The sequence below is a fragment of the Salmo trutta genome, chromosome 16, assembly GCF_901001165.1.
Source record: "Salmo trutta chromosome 16, fSalTru1.1, whole genome shotgun sequence".
Classification (NCBI taxonomy): domain Eukaryota; kingdom Metazoa; phylum Chordata; class Actinopteri; order Salmoniformes; family Salmonidae; genus Salmo; species Salmo trutta.
The window spans coordinates 54,279,278-54,301,796 of record NC_042972.1 but is presented as its reverse complement, the minus strand read 5'-3'; the positions used below and the strand labels follow the sequence as shown (position 1 = coordinate 54,301,796).

Here is a 22,519-nt window from a genome sequence, read left to right as displayed (position 1 = left end):
CCGTAGGGAATGGGATGGTGCCAGGTTTGCTCCAGACGTGAAGCTTGGCATTAAGGCCAAAGAGTTAAATCTTGGTTTCATCAGACCAGAGAATCTTGTTGATCATGGTCTGAGAGTCCTTTAGGTGCCTTTTGGCAAACACCAAGCTGGCTGTCGTATGCCTTTAACTGAGGAGTGGCTTTCATCTGGCCACTCTATCATAAAGCCTTAATGACGTAAAGCACACATTTACCAGCAGAAATTCTGCTGCCACTTGCTGCTACTATGCGCTGGCTTCTTGCACCCAGCATGGAGGCTCTGTGTTTGGTTCTGTGTTCCTGCTGGGGGGGGGATTAGTATAGTTTACCGCACTCCTGTAGGCTATTTTATTTTGACGCTTTGCCTGGGCAGTGAGCTACCCTGAAGGAGCAGAGTCTATATCTCGAAGACTTGCATTATTCATTGCTTAAAATAAATGGTTAAATGTATTTCTACTTGCCATTTTCTTTCTTAACTGGTTTTAGTCCCCATTCTAGAATTCAACAATGCTGTGGTATAACTACAGTGGGGAGAACAAGTATTTGATAACCTGCAAAATCGGCAGTGTTTCCTACTTACAAAGCATGTAGAGGTCTGTAATTTTTATCATAGGTACACTTCAACTGTGAGAGATGGAATCTAAAACAAAAATCCAGAAAATCACATTGTATGATTTTTAAGTAAATAATTTGCATTTTATTGCATGACATAAGTATTTGATACATCAGAAAAGCAGAACTTAATATTTGGTACAGAAACCTTTGTTTGCAATTACAGAGATCAAATGTTTCCTGTAGTTCTTGACCAGGTTTGCACACACTGCAGCAGGGATTTTGGCCCACTCCTCCATACAGACCTTCTCCAGATCCTTCAGGTTTCGGGGCTGTCGCTGGGCAATACGGACTTTCAGCTCCCTCCAAAGATTATCTATTGGGTTCAGGTCTGGAGACTGGCTAGGCCACTCCAGGACCTTGAGATGCTTCTTACGGAGCCACTCCTTAGTTGCCCTGGCTGTATGTTTTGGGTCGTTGTCATGCTGGAAGACCCAGCCACGACCCATCTTCAATGCTCTAACTGAGGGAAAGAGGTTGTTGGCCAAGATCTCGCGATACATGGCCCCATCCATCCTCCCTTCAATACGATGCAGTCGTCCTGTCCACTTTGCAGAAAAGCATCCCCAAAGAATGTTTCCACCTCCATGCTTCACGGTTGGGATGGTGTTCTTGGGGTTGTACTCATCCTTCTTCCTCCAAACACGACGAGTGGAGTTTAGACCAAAAAGCTCTATTTTTGTCTCATCAGACCACATGACCTTCTCCCATTCCTCCTCTGGATCATCGGCAAACTTCAGACAGGCCTGGACATGCGCCGGCTTGAGCAGGGGGACCTTGCGTGCGCTGCAGGATTTTAATCCATGACGGCATAGTGTGTTACTAATGGTTTTCTTTGAGACTGTGGTCCCAGCTCTCTTCAGGTCATTGACCAGGTCCTGCCGTGTAGTTCTGGGCTGATCACCTTCCTCATGATCATTGATGCCCCACGAGGTGAGATCTTGCATGGAGCCCCAGACCGAGGGTGATCATCTTGAACTTCTTCCATTTTCTAATATTTACGCCAACAGTTGTTGCCTTCTCACCAAGCTGCTTGCCTATTGTCCTGTAGCCCATCCCAGCCCTGTGCAGGTCTACAATTTTATCCCTGATGTCCTTACACAGCTCTCTGGTCTTGGCCATTGTGGAGGTTGCAGTGAGTGTGTGGACAGGTGTCTTTTATACAGGTAACGAGTTCAAACAGGTGCAGTTAATACAGGCAATGAGTGGAGAACAGGAGGGCTTCTTAAAGAAAAACTAACAGGTCTGTGAGAGCTGGAATTCTTACTGGTTGGTAGGTAAATACTTATGTCATGCAATAAAATGCAAAATCGGCAGTGTATCAAATACTTGTTCTCCCCACTGTATATTTATAACTGAACACTAACAGTAATGCATATTGTAGTCAATAGAAGAGAGAAAGCAGAGGGTGGTCTCTCATCCAGAGCAACCTAATGGAATGTCTAAGATCAAATGCCCAGATGGGAGGGAGTGTATAAGGAGGTTCCGGCTCTCTGAATCCATTCAGGTAAGGCATTCATTCACTTGTTGAGAAACTCAGCACGATAAATGTAAATTTCAGCCTGAATTACAATAGTTAATGTTGGTCTTGTGTTATATAGATGATTTTGTGGGGGAAGTTGATGCCTCGAGCAAGGTTTTTACCCTCCAGGCGGCAGCGGGCTTTGCAACCCTGGAGAGCACAATTAACGGGTCATTGGAGGACCATAAAATTCAGGAGTCCACAACACTGTATGTGTTGTGGTTGTCTGTGAAGGATGTGTAGGTGACTAGCATGATGCTACTTAATAATAGTAAGATAAACATTAAATGTATTATTATAACTACAGTTGAACTAATTGATAGTTATAAACTTTGTGGTTGTTTGTCAGTGGTGGAAAAAGTATCCAATTGTCATACTTGAGTAAAAGTAAAGATACCTTAATTGAAAATGACTCGAGTGAAAGTCACCCAGTAAAATCCTACTTGAGGTAAAGTCTAAAAGTATACTGCTCAAAAAAATAAAGGGAACACTAAAGTAACACATCCTAGATCTGAATGAATGAAATAATCTTAAATACTTTTTTCTTTACATAGTTGAATGTGCTGACAACAAAATCACACAAATAATCAATGGAAATCCAATTTATCAACCCATGGAAGTCTGGATTTGGAGTTACACTCAAAATTAAAGTGGAAAACCACACTACAGGCTGATCCAACTTTGATGTATTGTCTGTATGTGTTGTGGTTGTCTGTGAAGGATGTGTAGGTGACTAGCATGATGCTACTTAATAATAGTAAGATAAACATTAAATGTATTATTATAACTACAGTTGAACTAATTGATAGTTATAAACTTTGTGGTTGTTTGTCAGTGGTGGAAAAAGTATCCAATTGTCATACTTGAGTAAAAGTAAAGATACCTTAATTGAAAATGACTCGAGTGAAAGTCACCCAGTAAAATCCTACTTGAGGTAAAGTCTAAAAGTATACTGCTCAAAAAAATAAAGGGAACACTAAAGTAACACATCCTAGATCTGAATGAATGAAATAATCTTAAATACTTTTTTCTTTACATAGTTGAATGTGCTGACAACAAAATCACACAAATAATCAATGGAAATCCAATTTATCAACCCATGGAAGTCTGGATTTGGAGTTACACTCAAAATTAAAGTGGAAAACCACACTACAGGCTGATCCAACTTTGATGTATTGTCCTTAAAACAAGTCAAAATGAGGCTCAGTGTGTGTGGCCTCCACGTGCCTGTATGACCTCCCTACAACGCCTGGGCATGCTCCTGATGAGGTGGCGGATGGTCTCCTGAGGGACCTCCTCCCAAACCTGGACTAAAGCATCCGCCAACTCCTGGACAGTCTGTGGTGCAATGTGACGTTGGTGGATGCGAGACATGATGTCCCAGATGTGCTCAATTGGATTCAGGTCTGGGGAACGGGCGGGCCAGTCCATAGCATCAATGCCTTCCTCTTGCAGGAACTGCTGACACACTCCAGCCACATGAGGTCTAGCATTGTCTTGCATTAGGAGGAACCCAGGGCCAACCACACCAGCATATGGTCTCGCAAGGGGTCTGAGGATCTCATATCGGTACCTAATGGCAGTCAGGCTACCTCTGGCGAGCACATGGAGGGCTGTGCGGCCCCCCAAAGAAATGCCACCCCACACCATGACTGACCCACCGCCAAACCGGTCATGCTGGAGGATGTTGCAGGCAGCAGAACGTTCTCCACGGCGTCTCCAGACTCTGTCATGTCTGTCACATGTGCTCAGTGTGAACCTGCTTTTATCTGTGAAGAGCACAGGGCGCCAGTGGCGAATTTGCCAATCTTGGTGTTCTCTGGCAAATGCCAAACATTCTGCACGGTATTTGGCTGTAAGCACAACCCCCACCTGTGGACGTCGGGCCCTCATACCACCCTCATGGAGTCTGTTTCTGACCGTTTGAGCAGACACATGCACATTTGTGGCCTGCTGGAGGTCATTTTGCAGGGCTCTGGCAGTGCTCCTCCTGCTCCTCCTTGCACAAAGGCGGAGGTAGCGGTCCTGCTGCTGGGTTGTTGCCCTCCTACGGCCTCCTCCACATCTCCTGATGTACTGGCCTGTCTCCTGGTAGCGCCTCCATTTGCACAACAGCATGTGAAATGTATTGTCAATCAGTGTTGCTTCCTAAGTGGACAGTTTGATTTCACAGAAGTGTGATTGACTTGGAGTTACATTGTTTAAGTGTTCCCTTTATTTTTTTGAGCAGTGTATTTGGTTTTAAATATACTTATACCGTTTTTTTAAAATTTACGGCTAGCCAGAGACACACTCCAACACTCAGACATAATTTACAAACAAAGCATGCGTTTAGTGAGTCCGGCAGATCAGAGGCAGTAGGGATGACCAGGGATGTTGTCTTGATACGTGTGTGAATTAGACCATTTTCCTGTCCTGCGAGGCATTCAAAATGTAACATACATTTGGCTGTCAGGGAAAATGTATGGAGTAAAAAGTACATTATTTTCTTTAGGAATGTAGTGAAGTAAAAGTTGTCAAAAATATAAATAACCCCAAAAACGACTTATGTAGTACTTCAAAGTACTTTTACTTAAGTACTTTACACCATTGGTTTCTGTCCAATTACCTGTCCCCTCTCCCCTCTCGCCTGCCTCCTCTCCACTCACCTCCTTCATCACCCCTCACCCTCAACATCCTCACTCTTTTCTTGTTTCACCCCTCACCTTCTCACTCACTTTATCCTTCTCCCTCATCTTCACATCTCCCTCATCTCCAAAATCGGATCCAGAGACTGAGTTTTAAGAGCATTTGTTTATAAACGAAATGTAGTATTTCAAACCACAATTTAGATCAATCTTATTGGATTTGTCATACATTTTGAATAAGCCCCCCCCCTGCCCTCTAGAATGGACCTACTGGAGCCGAGAGGACCAGGACAACTGCCCCATCGCCAACATGATAAACATCCACAGGGGCAACGTCCTAGACTGTATGCGTTTCAACGCATAAACTTTAACACGGGCTAAGATGGATGTTGCCTTTGTGGACGTTGAGTCCAAGGTGGAAGGGCCAGTTGACCAAGGGGGTCCCCTATTACATGCTCCTCATGAGGGACATCGGAGACCCTCCTGGGGGGAGCGAAACTGCTGTCCCTTGATGGCCATGGTAATTCTCTTTTCTTTTTACAGTACCTGTGTTAAGGTCTAATTTTCATGTGAAATACAGAATTTAGGCCAAAACAATTAGTGAAGAAGCTTTTTCAGGTGCTTTGTCCAGGGCGATAGATCATAGGGATAACGGAGCACATTTGAAATGGTGTGTTTTTAGCATCACAAGAAGGCCTTTATGGAACCATTGGGAAAATGGTCAGTTCCTGTGTGGTCCATGGAGGTGTTCGGTCACACTTCTTCTCTGAGCGACTCTTTGGTCTGAGGAGGTGAGTGCAATCAGCTGTGTACCTCAGTGGGAGATTTGGGTAGGGTAGTGAACCTTACTACCCGGAGCTATAGCCTTTTTCCCCTGATAGGCTTAGCAACGTGTTTCATTTTTGGAATATGTTGGGCATTGTTAATGTTTGTTATTTTTGTGTGGTGTCTGTGGACTGAGCAGTTGTCTCGGGCACATCCGTGGCTTGGTGGAATCTGCCAGTGTGCTGGGGGGTTACTTCCTTGCCAGCGGGCTACAGTGCATAATTACCCACTGCAAATCTGCATGAAGACTAGGGTTGAGTTATTGTAGGTTTTGGGGAAGCTCCATTTCTCATCTCTTTTCTGTGGTGCCTGGTGCGATTGTATTTTCTCTTGTTGTGGTCTGGTGTACTCAGCAGAGGTGTTGGGGTGACTATGAATCGTTGGGGTGACTATGAATCGTTGGGGTGACTATGAATCGTTGGGGTGACTATGAACCGTTGGGGTGACTATGAACCGTTGGGGTGACTATGAACCGTTGGGGTGACTATGAACCGTTGGGGTGACTATGAACCGTTGGGAGATGTTTGTAGCTGATGCGGTCTCTTGTGTGCCCTGTTCCTGAGTGTTATGTGACTGACCATTGTTTGGTTTTGTCATGTTCTAACTTTCCTGTCTGTTCCCTCCTGGTCTTGTGTTCTTCTTTCCTCTTAAACGTTGCTTCCTGTGCGCAAAGGTTGCTGAGGTCTGGGGAGAAGGTTGGCTGGGGCAAGTGGAAGGTGAACATGTAACCTCTCATCAATTTGGGACGCAGGGGGCTGTGTCAATTTGGGACGCAGGGCGCTGTGTCAATTTGAGACGCAGGGGGCTGGTACGTTGTTCCGGGGCCCTTGTTGGTCCCCGGTTTTATGGGGGGGTGTGTGACGACCCTCCCACTCTGTCTGCCGTATTTTCTCTCTTTGCTCTTGTTCCTTATTAGGATGCCGGTGGGCGGAGTTGGGAGGGTCGTCAGCTACATGGGAAACACCTGGGCCCGGGTGTGTTCCAGGATAAAGGCACCTCTTCCACATTCATTGGGGAGACTCTCTCCACGCAGACACCGTTGTTGATTTTGGTTGTAGTATTTTTGTTGCTTTTTGGTTATTTGCTTTGGCAGCCTTAATTGTATTTAGTTTACTTTAGTTAATAAATATATTTTTTTGATACTCCTTGTCTCCACGTTGTCTCCCTTTTGTTGCGAACTCTGAGCCGGTTCGTGACACTACCACACCGCCTGATATAGATGTCCTGGATGAAAGGGAGCTCGGCCCCAATGATGTAATGGGCTGTCCGCACCACCCTCTGTAGCGCCATGCGATCGAGGGCGGTGCTATTGCCATGCCAGGCAGTAAGGCAGCTAGTCAAAATGCTCTCAATGGGACAGCTGTCGAACCTTTTGAGGATTTCAGGTCCCGTGCCAAACCTTTTCAACCTCCTGTTGCGCCTTCTTCATGACTGTGCATGTTTGAGCCATTTAAAGTTAAGAGATTTGCGGGCTCTGGTCCCCCCAAAAAAGTAGTGCACTATATAGGGAATAGGGTGCCATTTCAGACACAGCCATAGTGTGCTACTAATAGTTCAACAGGTTCCTATCGGTACATGCCGAATACCCGTTACACATCATTCCCTAAGGCGATGGGAGATGGTTGAAGTCATTGTTAGTAGTTCTGCCTTCTAATTCGGAATCCTAAATCACCATTCCGACCTGACCTCTCCATTGTCCTGTTGTCTTGCTTCAGGTCAGACAGTACAACCTGTCTTGTCAGTCGATGGACCTTAGTGATGTATTAGGAGTGATGCCATTCTGCTGCATTCTAGAATGTAGAGAGATTAGATCACCCACGGTTACGGTATCGGAACACAGCCACCTGTGGATTGTTAGTTCAGCCTGTGTGAGGTAACATTTCAACCCTCATTTAGGAACATTCCTTGACAGAACTTCCTCACTGTGTGTGGTCAAACTGAGGTTAGGGTCCCCCTCGATTCAGTCGAGGGATAGGGTCCCTTCCTCATACCCTCCTTCAGTTCAATCACTGCAGGGTTAGGATCCCTCCCACCACCTCTTTATCCAATCATAATTCTCTAACCAGCAGGCAAAACAGAGAAACCATTGTCATGTACATCCTTCTGCTCTAATAATCCAGTATTCACATCCCGACATCTTCACTTACTTTATTGTCCCCATGGGGAAATGTTGCAGTATCATGTACATGACAATACAACAAATTGACAGCACAATATTCATAAGTCACATCCAAATAAAAAAAGACTAGCCTGCTGGCCTTACTGGGTCGGTAGGAACATCAGCCTGAACTGTTTAGGAGGGATATCACACCTGGCACAAATTATTGTCTAGATTGGTTTTCATGCCAGGGGGTGCTCTATACCTGCACCCAGAGGGGAGTAGTTCAAAGTCCGGGTATAGGGGGTGGCTTGGGTCTAAAATAATTTTATGAGCCTTGCTGAGGGCCTGTCTGTTTGACTCTAAGTACCTTGATTGCTGTGGTGATAATCCTTCTCGGGATATTTTTCTGACTGACACTGGCATTGCCAAACCAACTAACGATATAAAAAGTTGAAATACTCTCAACATTAAAAGATCCCAGCTTTTTTAGAAAGTACAGTCTGACTCTTTCTGTAGATCAGGTCTGTACATTTACTCCACTGAAGCTTATTGTCCAAGAGGACACCCAGATATTTGTATTCCTCTGCAATCTCTATGTTCTGACCTCTGATAGATGTTGCAGAGGTAGGTGTTGTACGCTTCTTGAAGTCTATGCATCTCTTTGATCTGGTTGGTATTGAGGACCAAGTGTGATTCATCACACCACTCTACCAAGTCATTTAGGACCGGGCCATGTTGTTCCTCGTCATCATGCAACAGGCTGATCGAGGCAGTGTCATCAGCGAACTTAACGAGGTGTCTGTCAGGATGGGAACTAGTACAACTATTGGTGTACAAAATGTACAGGAGTGGGGCCAAAACTCATCCCTGTGGGGAGCCTGTGTTGGTGGTGCATATCTCTGACACTCGGGGACCCAACTTGACCCGCTGTGATATCTGGCTCAGGAAGTCCAACAGCCACAAAACCAGTCCCCCATCTCAGGAGAAGTCACTTATGAGTCTCTGTGCCAGAATATAAGGCTGGATTGTGTTGAAGGCAGAAGAAAAGTCAACAAACAGAACACTGACATGGGATTTGGCGCCCTCTTGATGTCTGTAGACCATGTTGAGGAGAGTAAGAATGGCATCATCAACTCCTCTGCTGAGCTGATAGGCAAACTGAAACGGGTGGTGCTTCTGGGTGGTGCTGAGAATGACCTTTCACCATTTTCTCAAAGCATTTAATTCCTAAGGCTGTCAAGGCGACAGGGCAGTAGTCATGCAGCAAAGGGGGATTAGATGCTTTAGGAATGGGTATAATTATGGAGTTTTTCCACAATACTGGCACGTGTTGTGTTGGAGCAAAACTCATGATTATGATTACATTTCCATTATTAGCAGCATCTAAGCTGTCCACGTTGGAGAGCAAAGACAGAATGGCCATATAAGGAATGGAACATATATGACCAGGGCCTGCTACCATTATAACCTATACAGCTGTCAGATGTGGGCGTTAACAAGCAACAACTGAGATGGAAAGATGATGATAAAGGTCAAGGGAAGCTATTTTCATATAGAGGTAGGGCACTCTATACGTTATGCAAAGGCAGAATCCTATAAAGGCAGGACTCTGTAATATGAACATTTAGTCTTTTCCATGGAAGGGCTCGGCTTTGCTACCTTGTATTAAAGTCTCATTTGAATTCACAAGTTCTAGTAAATGTGTTATATTTCTGAGTTAATATTCCACCACAGTTGCCGGTCGAGCGAGGATTGGAAAATGTCTGTAAAAACACCAACTATTTGTTCATCACAGTGCTTCAATGTCCACTTGTTTTGTCCAGGCCTGGGCTTTTTTGGGCATTACATCCACTGAACAACTTCCAAACATCAGCCTGTTTAACAACAACCCTCTCAAACATTTGTAATGATGCTTCCATTTGTTTGTTTGCTTCCTAAGTCGTCTGATTCAAATCTTGAGAGGAAAACATTGTTCATTAGCATTGTTCTGGCCCTCATGTCTCCCAAGGTCAGCATTGGTTTTTCCCCTGCCTATGTGGGTGGCATTAGCCATGTATTTAATCTTTTGCCAGGCTACCCTTGAGTTTCTTGAGGAGAGGGTCCTCTCCACCCTTTGCTTGTATGCCTCCTTGTCCACCAGTATCTGTCTTTTGATCTCACGTTGTACATCTCTTAAAGCCTGTCTATTACCCTCAGCATAAACTGATCTCACGTTGTACATCTCTTAAAGCCTGTCTATCACCCTCAGCATAAACTGCCTTCTTCCTATCAAGTCGTGGTTTTAGATGTTTTGATACCCAAGGCTTATTGTTAAGGAATATTTTACTGGTTTTTGTAGGCACAACTGACTCAACACAGAAATTGACATAGTCTGAAACAACATCTGTGAGTTCATTAAGATCAGAGCTGCTGTCTTCAAATACCTCCCACATAGTACAGTCAAAACACCCTTGGAGAGGAGTGATACTGTTGTCGTTCCAGATCTGTACAGTTTTAACTGTGGGTTTCTCCCTCTCCAGGAGCTGACAGTAGGTTGGCCGGAGGTAGACAACATTGTGGTCTGATGTCCCCAGGGGAGGTCCGGTGGTGGCAGAGAAAGCATTTGGTATTGTCCCATAGCACAAATCAAGTCTTATTTTTCCTAGTGGGACATTTCACATACTGGTGGTACGTCTGCAGGACCTTGTGCAAAGTGCTGTTGTTAAAATCCCTTAAAATAAATGTGGGTGCGTCGGGGGAGATGGACTCCAGTTTCTGTGACAGATCATAAATAATCTCTGATGCCTTTGCTATATTATCTTTTGGTTGAATGTACACAACGGTAACAAACAATTGGGGGAACTCACGGGGCAGATAGTAGGGTCGCAGTGACGCAGAAAGCAGTTCAATGTCGGGGGTACAGAGTCTCTCTCTTACCAGGATCTATTTACACCACTGGTCCCTGTGACGGTCAGATCACAATCTGGCCAGTGTGAAGCCAGCTGGCTCCCTGTCTGGGACTCATCCAGCCAAGTCTCAGTAAACTCCAGCAAACAGGCCTCCCAGTATTCATGTTGGAAGCGCAGATTCGCTGATAGCTCATCCGCTTTCCCCCTCAGTGACTGGACGTTGATCAGCAAGGTGGTGGGTAAGGGATGTTTACATTTTTTTTTTTTTACTGTCTACTACCCTGTTATACTTCTGTCTGATTCCCCTGCGTTTTCCACATTTACATTTTGGTTTGTAGTCCACTCGCAGACAATCAGAGATTGGCCCTTGGGATATCCATTACGTTCGTGTTTGAGTTGCATTGTAGTAGAAACTCTCTGCTGTATTGGATTCCGCTGCCAGCAGCGTTTCCATAACAGTCCTTTAGTACCGAGTATGGGCATGATCAACAAGATCAGTCCAACACCCCACCACTGAAAAGCCATCATTGACAGATGGTTAACAAACAAAGTGTAAAAATGAAAAGCATAAAAGAACGCCACACCAAACGACACACACACTGCGGGATATGACAGACCCGTGCCCCCTATGACCTTCATCAGCAGATCAGACATAATTGTCATCATCGGTCGCCCTCAACATCCTCTCCAATCTGCGCTTACTCCCTCTCTGGGGCAGCTTGCCTACCGGGTCCCTACACAGCACATACTGCTTCCAGATCTTCCGGAACGCATTCTGGAACTTCTTGATCTGGAATGCGTAGACGATGGGGTTCACAGCGGAGTTGCCGTGTGTGAGCAGGATGGCGATGTTGATGAGGAGCGCGGGCTTGTCACAGTTCGGGCTAAACAGCGTGATACAGTTGAGGATGTTTAGAGGAAGCCAGCTGATGGCAAACAGGAAGAGGACCAGAGCCAATGACTTGGCTAGTTTCAGCTCTTTACTGTAGTAATGGCTGTGGTCTCTGTGGCTCTCCGTCACCTGGGGTAGGAGGGAGGGAGAAGAGGATTTAGACTTTAGATTCAGAGGCTGTACATTTCTGTAATGCATACTTACAAGTTAACTGATGATAACTAACATAACATTTTTTGCTTATTCTATTCTAAGTGTGTCTGATTTGCACAACATTGTGTCCTAGGTGGAATGAGTTGACACCTGATTTAGAAACAAATCGACATCTCTGCTCATTATGCCTGTCTAAGCTTTCATCCCTGAGGGGAATAACCTGTTACGCCAAAGGACAGACAATTTCAACACCCCTTAACCTCCCTCTATCTCCTTCCACCTACCTGCTGTGCTCATCAAATGTACCCGTTTCATTCATCTGACTCTAGTCTAGTCAGTGACCTTCATGTAACCTGGTCCCAGAACTGTTTGTGCGGTCTTGCCAACTCCTAGCATCATTGTCAGGCCATGTGAGAATGACCATAAGGTTTGGCAAGATCAAGCTAACTTTGGCAAAACTAGCTCAAGCTAACCTTGACAAGACATTGGAAAGACTAGCTCAAGCTAACCTTGGCAAGACATTGGAAAGACTAGCTCAAGCTAACCTTGGCAAGACATTGGAAAGACTAAATCAGGCTAATGTTCTTACCGAGCTGGCGTTGGATCATATAATACATCAGCATAGATAATTCTTGCACATATAATAGAGACAATGCACATAGCTCATGGTAAAGAAGATAGGGTTACCCTGTTCTAGCCATCTGATTCTCAAGACAGGTACTCTCAACAGACAGCTACCTTCTTGTTGAGCTGGTGGTGTATCTTGTAGAATATCTCAGCATAGATTAGCAGCATGAGGACGAGGGGCGGCAGCACCCAGCCGAAGAAGTTGAAGTAGACCATGTAGTCCATGCTGATGACGTTCTCAAACTTACACATCACGAAGAGGTCATGGGTCACCTGGGAGACGTTGTCCCGGAGACGCTGCCGGTTGTTCCAGCCCAGCATGGGCGTCAGGCCAACCGCTATGGCAACAATCCAACACACCACCACCGCCATGCCTGCACGCCGCCGTGTCACCACATATTTGTAGCTATGGAGACAGGGGGATTAGACAAGAATGAGGAGCTAGAGTATACTGGGTTGGTGTGTGTGTAATGAGCAACAATTGTTGGAGTTTTAGTGCATACTTTTCTGTTTTCCCTGTTTATATGCTTCCAAGTGCTTTCTTTCTGTCACACCCTGATCTGTTTCACCTGTCCTTGTACTTGTCTCCACCCCACTCCAGGTGTCGCCCATCTTCCCCACTTATCCCCTGGGTATATATACCTGTGTTTTCTGTCTGTCTGTGCCAGTTCGTCTTGTTTGTTCAAGTCTACCAGCGTTTTGTGTCTCAGCTCCTGCTTTTTCCAGTCTCTCTTTTCTCACCCTCCTGGTTTTGACCCCTGCCTGTCCTGACTCCGAGCCCGCCTGCCTGACTACTCTGCCTGCCCCTGAGCCTGCCTGCCGTCCTGTACCTTGGCCCCACCACTCTGGATTATCAAACCCTGCCTGCCTTGACCTGTCGTTTGCCTGCCCCTGTTACAATAAACACTTCTACACAGTCTGCACTTGGGTATAATTTGAAACTTGATACTTTATTGACTTTGAATCAATAGAAGAAATGTGTGTCCTGCACTACAAATCGTTTTCGGAGCAAGCCAAACGTCTGCATCTTGTCAAAAATGTGGTTTTGTCATTCAATGAACAAACCCATGATAGAGTAAATGCAACATGCTCAACATCTTGGCTGGCTGATTTATATTCTGAAAATCCCGTCTGTGATTGGCTTGTATCCACCGTGTTTTGCAATCCATGTACTAGGCTGTCTACTACCCCGTCATACTCAAGAGACACCTAAATATACCCACACATTTTCTCTCTCTCATATTTATATATTCAAATTGCTTTATTGGCATGACGTAACAATGTACATATTGCCAAAGAGTACTTTGGAAATTAAGTAACTCATTTACAATATTAACGTCATTAAAATAATAATAATAATCAAGATTGTCAGCGGGACAATCAGTAACAACAATAATCAAGGGTAAGAAATAACCATACAATGGACAATAAAAATAACAATGGCATAGAAGACACGTGCAGGTTGGTTGGTCTGTCATACACTGTCCCTCATCTTATACCAGGCAGAGTTAATTTCGTCAGCAAAAATAGCGACTTAAATATCCATCAAACACTGATTTTTCAATGGCAATAGACCCTGAAAACACAGTCTACATCAGCCGGTGAGCTGCGGCGGAGCAAGCGATTAATGTGGGCAGACAGGCTCCACTCCGACTCCGTATGGGGTCAATTTCACGCCATATGTATTGAATTCAAAATAAAAGAAATCATGTACATGAAAAATAAAGTTGAGAATGTTAACATATGGTGGGTGACGGGTGAAATAATGCATGTTGAAATCAAAAACCAAACAATTGAAAGTAAAATGTATAGAATTGTAAACAAAAATAAGACATCAAAAGCAAAACGCAAAAACTTGTAAACAAATAATTTTAAAGCGAGAGCAAATCTCTATGAAATTTTTTTTGAAAACGAATGCAAAAATAGTTTTCGGTTAAACTTTCCCAATAACCAATCCTATTGAATACATTTTGCCTACGCTCTTGCCTGTATGCACTATCTTTTGGTTACGCTACTCGTATCTTAAGCTTTCGATGTCTGTTTCTTTGCATTCACTACCAGTCTTTTTGATTGCAAGTTTTGGCATTCTTTTTCCGTGAAGGGCGGGGTTTAGAGGGAGGCGTAGACAATGAGTCTCTATTGGTCCGCTAGTTTTGGAGGATCGTCTTATCCCAAATTCAATGAACATGATAGACAGGCTTTTTTCAATTGCCTACTTAAGTAGACGGTCTGACGTCACCACCATGCGCCAAATCTCCCCCCCCCCCCCCGTGCCAGCATGTTCTGAACATGGCGAACCAGTTAGACCGTCTACTTAAGTAGGCAATAGAAAAAAAGCCTGGTATAGAGGTCCTGGATGGCAGGAAGCTTGGCCCCAGTGATGTACCCAGTCACTACCTTCTGTAGTGCCTTGCAATCGGAGGCCGAGCAGTTGCCATACCAGACAGTGATGCAACCAGTCAGGATGCTCTTGATGGTGCAGCTGTAGAACCTTTTGAGGATCTGAGGACCCATGCCAAATCTTTTCAGCCTCCTGAGGGGGAATAGGTTTTGTCGTGCCCTCTTTCCGACTGTCTTGGTGTGCTTGGACCATGTTAGTTTGTTGGTGATGTGGACACCAAGGAACTTGAAGCTCTCAACCTGCTCCACTACAGCCCCACCAATGAGAATGGGGGTGTGCTCGGTCCTCTTTTTCCTGTAGTCCACAATCATCTCCTTTTGTCTTGCTCATGTTGAGGGAGGTTGTTGTCCTGGCACCATACGGCCAAGTCTCTGACCTCCTACCTATAGGCTGTCTCGTCATTGTCGGTGATCAGGCCTACCACTGTTGTCATCGCCAAACTTAATGATGGTGTTGGAGTCGTGCCTGGCGGTGGAGTCATGAGTGAACAGGGAGTACAGGAGGGGACTGAGCATGCACCCCTGAGGGGCCCCTGTGTTGAGGATCAGCGTGGCGGATGTATTGTTACCTACCCTTACCACCTAGGGGCGGCCCTTCAGGAAGTCCAGGATCCAGTTGCAGAGGAAGGTGTTTAGTCCCAGGGTCCTTAGCTTAGTGATGAGCTTTGAGGGCACTATAGCGTTTAACGCTGAGCTGTAGTCAATGAATAGCATCCTCCCATAGGTGTTCCTTTTGTCCAGGTGGGAAAAGGCAGTGTGGAGTGCAATAGAGATTGCATCATCTGTGGATCTGTTAGGGTGGTATGCAAATTGGAGTGGGTCTAGCCTTTCAAAGCACTTCATGGCTACAGATGTGAGTGCTACGGGCGGTAGTCATTTAGGCAGGTTACCTTAGTGTTCTTGGGCACAGGGACTATGGTGGTCTGCTTGAAACATGTTGGTATTACCGACTCAGATAGAGAGAGATTGAAAATGTCAGTGAAGACCCTTGCCAGTTGGTCAGTGCATGCTTCGACACATCCTGGTAATCTGTCTGGCCCTGCGGCCTTGTGAATGTTGACCTGTATTAAAGGTCTTAGGCACATCGGCTGTGGAGAGCGAAATCACACAGTCGTCCAGAACAGCTGACGCACTCATGCATGTTTCAGTGTTATTTGCCTCGAAGCGAGCATAGAAGTAATTTAGCTTGTCTGGTAGGCTCGTGTCACTGGGCAGCTCTCGGCTGTGCTTCCCTTTGTAGTTTGTAATAGTTTGCAAGCCCTGCCACATCCAACGAGCGTCGGAGCCGGTATAGTATGATTTGATCTTAGTCCTGTCTTGACACTTTGCCTGTTTGATGGTTCGTCGGAGGGCATAGCGGGATTTCTTATAAGCTTCCGGGTTAGAGTCCCACTCCTTGAAAGTGGCAGCTCTACCCTTTAGCTCAGTGCGGATGTTGCCTGTAATACATGGCTTCTGGTTGGGGTATGTACGTACAGTCACTGTGGGGACGACGTCAACGATGCAATTATTGGCATTCTCTTGGCATTCTCTCAACCAGCTTCATGAGGAATGCTTTTACAACAGTCTTGAAGGAGTTCCCACATATGCTGAGCACTTGTTGGCTGCTTTTCCTTCACTCTGCTGTCCAACTCATCCCAAACCATCTCAATTGGGTTGAGGTCGGGTGATTGTGGAGGCCAGGTCACCTGATGCAGCACTCCATCACTCTCCTTGGTCAAATAGCCCTTACACAGCCTGGAGGTGTGTTGGGTCATTGTCCCCACTAAGCGCAAACCAGATGGGATGGCTTATCACTGCAGAATGCTGTGGTAGCCATGCTTGTTACCTGTGCCTTGAGTTCTAAATAAATAAGACAGTGTCACCAGCAAAGCACCCCCACATCATCACACCTCCTCATCCATGCTTCATGGTGGGAACCACAAATGCGGAGATCATCCTTTCACCTACTCTGCATTGGAACCAAAAATCTCAAATTTGGAATCATCAGACCAAATGATAGATTTCCACTTTTCTAATCTCCATTGTGACCATAAAGGCCTGATTCACGTAGTCTCCTCTGAACAGTTGATGTTGAGATGTGTCTTTTATTTGAAATCTGTGAAGCATTTATTTGAGCTGCAATATCTGAGGTGTAGTTAACTAATGAACTTATCCTCTGCAGCAGAGGTAACTCTGGGTATTTTTTTTCTTGTGGTGGTCCTCATGAGAGCCAGTTTCATCATAGCGCTTGATGGTTTTTGCGACAGCACTTGAAGAAACTTTCAAAGTTCTTGAACTTTTCTGCATTGACTGATCTTCATGTCTTAAAGTAATGATGGAGTGTCATTTTTCTTTGCTTATTTGAGCTGTTCTTGCCATAATATGGACTTGGTATTTTACCAAGTAGGGCCATCTTCTGTATACCACCCCTACCTTGTCACAACACAACTGATTGTCTCAAGATGGAAACAAATTCCACAAATTAATTTTAACAAGGCGCATCTATTAATTGAAACGCATTCCAGGTGACTACCTCATGAAGCTGGTTGAGAGAATGAGTGTGCAAAGCTGTCATCAAGGCAAAGGGTGGCTACTTTGAATAATCTCAAATATAAAATATATTTTGATGCGTTTATCACTTTTATGGTTACTACATGATTCCATGTGTTATTTCATAGTTTTGATGTCTTCACCATTATTCTACAATGTAGAAAATAGTAAAAATAAAGAAAAACCCTTTAATGAGTAGGTGTGTCCAAACTTTTGACTGGTACTGTATTTGGGTGTTAGTTGCAGAGTTTGGCAGGACCGACATCAGTGTATTCTATGGAGTCCCAAAAACCAAGGCTTTAATGTTATAGGCAATTGGGAGAGCAGAATGGAATGTGACTGGGGCGGAGATCTGTGTGGCTCATAAATTAAGGAAGTAGGTAATAGAGTCTCTGGGGAACGATACCCCTCTGTGTATAGTGATACAGGAGATATCTCATAGTAGAGGAAGGACAGCTAATTGTGCATGATATGCATGCATGCATGCATGTTAACATTAGAAGCCTACTCCCAAAGTTTGTTTTATTCACTGCTTTAGCACACTCTGCCTACCCGGATGTCCTAGCCGTGTCTAAATCCTGGCTTAGGAACAAAAAAAACTGAAATTTCCATCCCTAACTACAACATCTTCCGACAAGAAAGAACTGCCAAAGGGGGCGGTGTTGCAATCTACTGCAGAGATAGCCTGCAGAGTACCCAAACAGTTCCCGCTTCTACTTTTAAAAATCCACCTTTCCAGAAAAAGTCTCTCACCGTTGCCGCTTGCTATAGACCACCCTCTGCCCCCAGCTGTGCCCTGGACACCATATGTGAACTGATTGCCCCCCATCTATCTTCAGAGCTCGTGCTGCTAGGTGACGTAAACGGGGACATGCTTAACACCCCGGCCATCCTACAATCTAAGCTTGATGCCCTCAATCTCACACAAATTATCAATGAACCCACCAGGTACAACCCCAAATCCGTAAACACGGGCACCCTCATAAATATCATCCGAACCAACTTGCCCTCCAAATACACCTCTGCTGTTTTCAACCAAGATCTCAGCAATCACTGCCTCATTGCCTGCATCCATAATGGGTCTGCGGTCAAACGACCACCCCTCATCACTGTCAAACGCTCCCTAAAACATTTCAGCGAGCTGGCCTTTCTAATCGACCTGGCCCGGGTATCCTGGAAGGATATTGACCTCATCCCGTCAGAGGATGCCTGGTTATTCTTTAAAAGTGCCTTCCTCACCATCTTAATAAGCATCCCCATTCAAAAAATTTAGAACCAGAAACAGATAAAGCCCTTGGTTCTCTCCAGACCTGACTGCCCTTGACCAGCACAAAAACATCCTGTGGTGTTCTGCATTAGCATCGAATAGCCCCCGTGATATGCAACTTTTCAGGGAAGTTAGGAACCAATATACACAATCAGTCAGGAAAGCTAAGGCTAGCTTTTTCAAGCAGAAATGTTCATCCTGTAGCACAAACTCAAAAACGTTCTGGGACACTGTAAAGTCCATGGAGAATAAGAGCACCTCCTTCCAGCTGCCCACTGCACTGAGGCTAGGAAACACTGTCACCACCGATAAATCCACTATAATTGACAATTTCAATAAGCATTTTTCTACAGCTGGCCATGCTTTCCACCTGGCTACCCCTACCCCGATCAACATCCCTGCACCCCCCACAGCAACTCGCCCAAGCCTCCCCCATTTCTCCTTCACCCAAATCCAGATAGCTGATGTTCTGAAAGAGCTGCAAAATCTGGACCCCTACAAATCAGCTGGGCTAGACAATCCAGACCCTCTCTAAAATTATCTGCCGAAATTGTTGCAACCCCTATTACTAGCCTGTTCGAACCCTCTTTTGTATTGTCTGAGATCCCCAAATTGAGGATCTAGACCCAAACTGCTATAGACCTATATCTACCCTACCCTGCCTTTCTAGGGTCTTCGAAAGCCAAGTTAACCTGTTTGGGATAGGGGGCAGTATTTTCACGGCCGGATAAAAAACGTACCCGATTTAATCTGGTTACTACTCCTGCCCAGAAACTAGAATATGCATATAATTAGTAGCTTTGGATAGAAAACACTCCAAAGTTTCTAAAACTATTTGAATGGTGTCTGTGAGTATAACAGAACTCAAATGGCAGGCCAAAACCTGAGAAGATTCTGTACAGGAAGTACCCTGTCTGACCATTTCTTGGCCTTTGTCATCTCTATCCAAAACAAAGGATCTCTGCTGTAACGTGACATTTTCTAAGGCTCTCAGAAGGCGCCAGAACGTTGAATGATGACTCTGTTGTCTATGGCTGAAAAACAGTAGCGCATTTGGTAAGTGGTTGATCTGAGAACAATGAGACGCGCGTGCACGTGAAGAGTCCATTTTAGATTTGGAGTCTTTGAACGGAAAGGACGTCTCCCGGTCGGAATATTATCGCTTTTTTATGAGAAAAATCGCATAAAAATTGATTTTAAACAGCGTTTGACATGCTTCGAAGTATAGTAATGGAATATTTTGAATTTTTTTGTCACGATACGCGTCCGCGCGTCACCCTTCGGATAGTGTCTTGAACGCACGAACAAAACGCCGCTATTTGGATATAACTATGGATTATTTGGAACCAAAACAACATTTGTTGTTGAAGGAGAAGTCCTGGGAGTGCATTCTGACGAAGAACAGCAAAGGTAATCCAATTTTTATTATAGTAAATCTGAGTTTGGTGAGGGCCAAACTTGGTGGGTGTCAAATTAGCTAGCCATGATGGCCGGGCTATGTACTCAGAATATGATAAAATGTGCTTTCGCCGAAAAGCTATTTTAAAATCTGACACCGCGATTGCATAAAGGAGTTCTGTATCTATAATTCTTAAAATAATTATGTTTTTTGTGAACGTTAATCATGAGTAATTTAGTAAATTCACCGGAAGTTTGCGATGGGTATGCTAGTTCTGAACATCACATGTTAATGTAAAAAGCTGTTTTTTGATATAAATATGAACTTGATTGAACAAAACATGCATGTATTGTATAACATAATGTCCTAGGAGTGTCATCTGATGAAGATCATCAAAGGTTAGTGCTGCATTTAGCTGTGGTTTTGTTTTTTGTAACACATATGCTTGCTTTGAAAATGGCTGTGTGATTATTTTTGGCAGGGTACTATCCTGACATAATCTAATGTTTTGCTTTTGCTGTAAAGCCTTTTTGAAATCGGACAATGTGGTTAGATTAACGAGAGCGGAACACCACTTTTGGTTCCCATTTTAGGGAACCAAAATTATTAGGAAATATTCACTTATGTGTATTAAAGTAGTAAAAAAAAAGTATTAGTTAAGTATTAGCACGCAATGATTACATCAAGCTTGTCACTCTACACATTTGTTGGATGCATTTGCTGTTTGTTTTGGTTGTGTATCAGATTATTTTGTGCCCAATAGAAATGAATGGTAAATAATGTATTGTGTATTTTTTTTTTGTCACATTCAGGATTATACGTAATCATAGTAGTTTCCACATTATTGTAGAAGTGTTTAGAAACATATTCTATTCTTATTTACAATTAAAGTGACTCCAAAATGACGCAATACATTCATTTCTATGTACCCTAAAATGAAAGCTAATAGTCTGCACTTTAACCTAATAGTCATTGTATCATTTCAAATCCATAGTTCTGGAGTACAGAGCCAAAAACAGAAATAAAAAAAGTTACTGTCCAAATACATTTGGAGCTTACTGTAAAATAGGCTGAGTAGCCTATTCAGGCAATCTGCAACAAAATAGCCTATACTGCACAATATCTCAAACCCCACTGCCAACACACAAACGAGACAAATGTTTGACCTACTGACCTTGGCAAAGAAAGCATGCAAACAGAGACAAAAGAAAACTCAGCAAAGCACAATATTTCCACTTTCTCTCTCTCTCTCTTATTATTTATTACCTCATGGGTATTTTCACCCTCAGGTAACGGTCGATAGCGATGGCCAGCAGCGCGAGGATGGAACTCTGCGTGAGCACCAGCACGATGCACGTGACCAGCAGGCAGCTGTAGAAGTGCGTCTTGAAACCGATGTTGATGGTGACGGCCAGCGGGATGACCAGAGCCCCCACCGCAATGTCCGCCAGAGCCAGAGACGCAATGAAACAGAAGGTGGTGTCTCGCAGCGAATGGTTGATCCGCACCGCCCAGATAACCATCACGTTTCCGATCACCGAAGTCACTGAGATGATCACCTCCAACACGATGTAGATGGCTTGTTCGGGCAGCAGACCAGACTGCGTCGTGCCGTTAGCCTGGTCGGTCCTGTTGTCTGGTGCTGCTATTATCTCAGAAAGAGAGAGTGGAGAAGTTCTCATATTCCTTTGTGGAATTCGGAGAGCCATTGGAACTCTTCTTTAGGCCTGAGCATGGTGTTCTGTTGTTCGATCCATAGGAGGATATGCATCTAGATATATTGGTTGAAAAGTCATTTTTGGGCCTGCATTACTGGGCAGAATGTGGACCTTGGTTTGGACACATCATGCACATTGTGGTTTTAGTGAAAGTCTGGTGTCCCACTCGCCAAAAATGAGAAGGAACAATTTTGCCAGAGAATGTGTAATTGAGTCACACTGGCCACATAGTTCCTCAATTCAGTTCGCATCACCACTACTCGTCATCATTAGTAAGAATAGAAAATTGAAAAATAAAATATATGACGCTGGTGTCATAAACGGAGAAAGCTGTCAAGGAATTCAAAACATATAAATATGTTTTGGCTACATATTTCCGGAACGTTTAATCAGATTGATTATTCCCCCATTCTCCTCTCATCCGTTCGATCGTTATATTCCGGTTCTTTTTACCAAAGGTGTTCCGCGTAGAATCCAGTATTCTTTGCCAAAACCTAAGTTTGCTCACAAACGCAAGAGTAGAGTGTTTTTTAAAGGCTACAGCGGCAACTGTCCCGAACTCAGACACAGGATGCTGACTGGCGGTATGATCAGCTCCAAAACAATCTCTAGTAATTGCGGCGAGGGAAATGTCTTTTCCCCGTTCTCTGTACTTTAAATCGCATGCGCCGGCGGACATCTATGCAGAGAGAGACAGTGCACGCTGTCCACAAAATGAGGTGGAAACTGAGTTGCACTTCCTTGACCGCCTGCCAAATGTATGACCATATTAGCGACACATATTTCCCGCAGATTACACAGACCCACAAAGTATTCGAAAACAACCCCAATTTTGATAAACTCCCATATTTATTGGGTGAAATACCACAGTGTGACATAACAGCACAAGAAAAGGGCAACCAGTGAAGAACAAAAACCATTGTAAATACAACCCATAGT

The 22,519-nt window shown here is 44.4% G+C and overlaps 1 protein-coding gene across 1 annotated transcript; it reads right to left on the bottom strand.

The window, feature by feature from the left end:
* Positions 1-7,735: 7,735 nt before the first annotated feature.
* LOC115151049 (adenosine receptor A1-like) lies at positions 7,736-22,297 on the bottom strand. Its single transcript, XM_029694983.1, has 3 exons — positions 21,129-22,297; positions 12,376-12,670; positions 7,736-11,613 (listed from the first exon to the last, which is right to left on the bottom strand). Exons 1-3 carry the CDS (start codon positions 21,569-21,571, stop codon positions 11,239-11,241), a joined length of 1,113 nt encoding a protein of 370 aa, XP_029550843.1. The 5' UTR covers positions 21,572-22,297; the 3' UTR covers positions 7,736-11,238.
* Between the last annotated feature and the right edge of the window lie 222 nt (positions 22,298-22,519).

What these genes read in the sequence shown, in the direction of transcription:
- LOC115151049 (XM_029694983.1), bottom strand. Translation starts at nt 21,571, where the DNA reads ATGGCTCTCCGAATTCCACAAAGGAATATGAGAACTTCTCCACTCTCT. An exon ending in AGGGTGAAAATACCCATGAG is followed by an intron (nt 12,671 to 21,128) that starts GTAATAAATAAT and finishes CTGTCTCCATAG; the next exon opens with CTACAAATATGTGGTGACAC. An exon ending in ACCACCAGCTCAACAAGAAG is followed by an intron (nt 11,614 to 12,375) that starts GTAGCTGTCTGT and finishes CTCCTACCCCAG; the next exon opens with GTGACGGAGAGCCACAGAGA.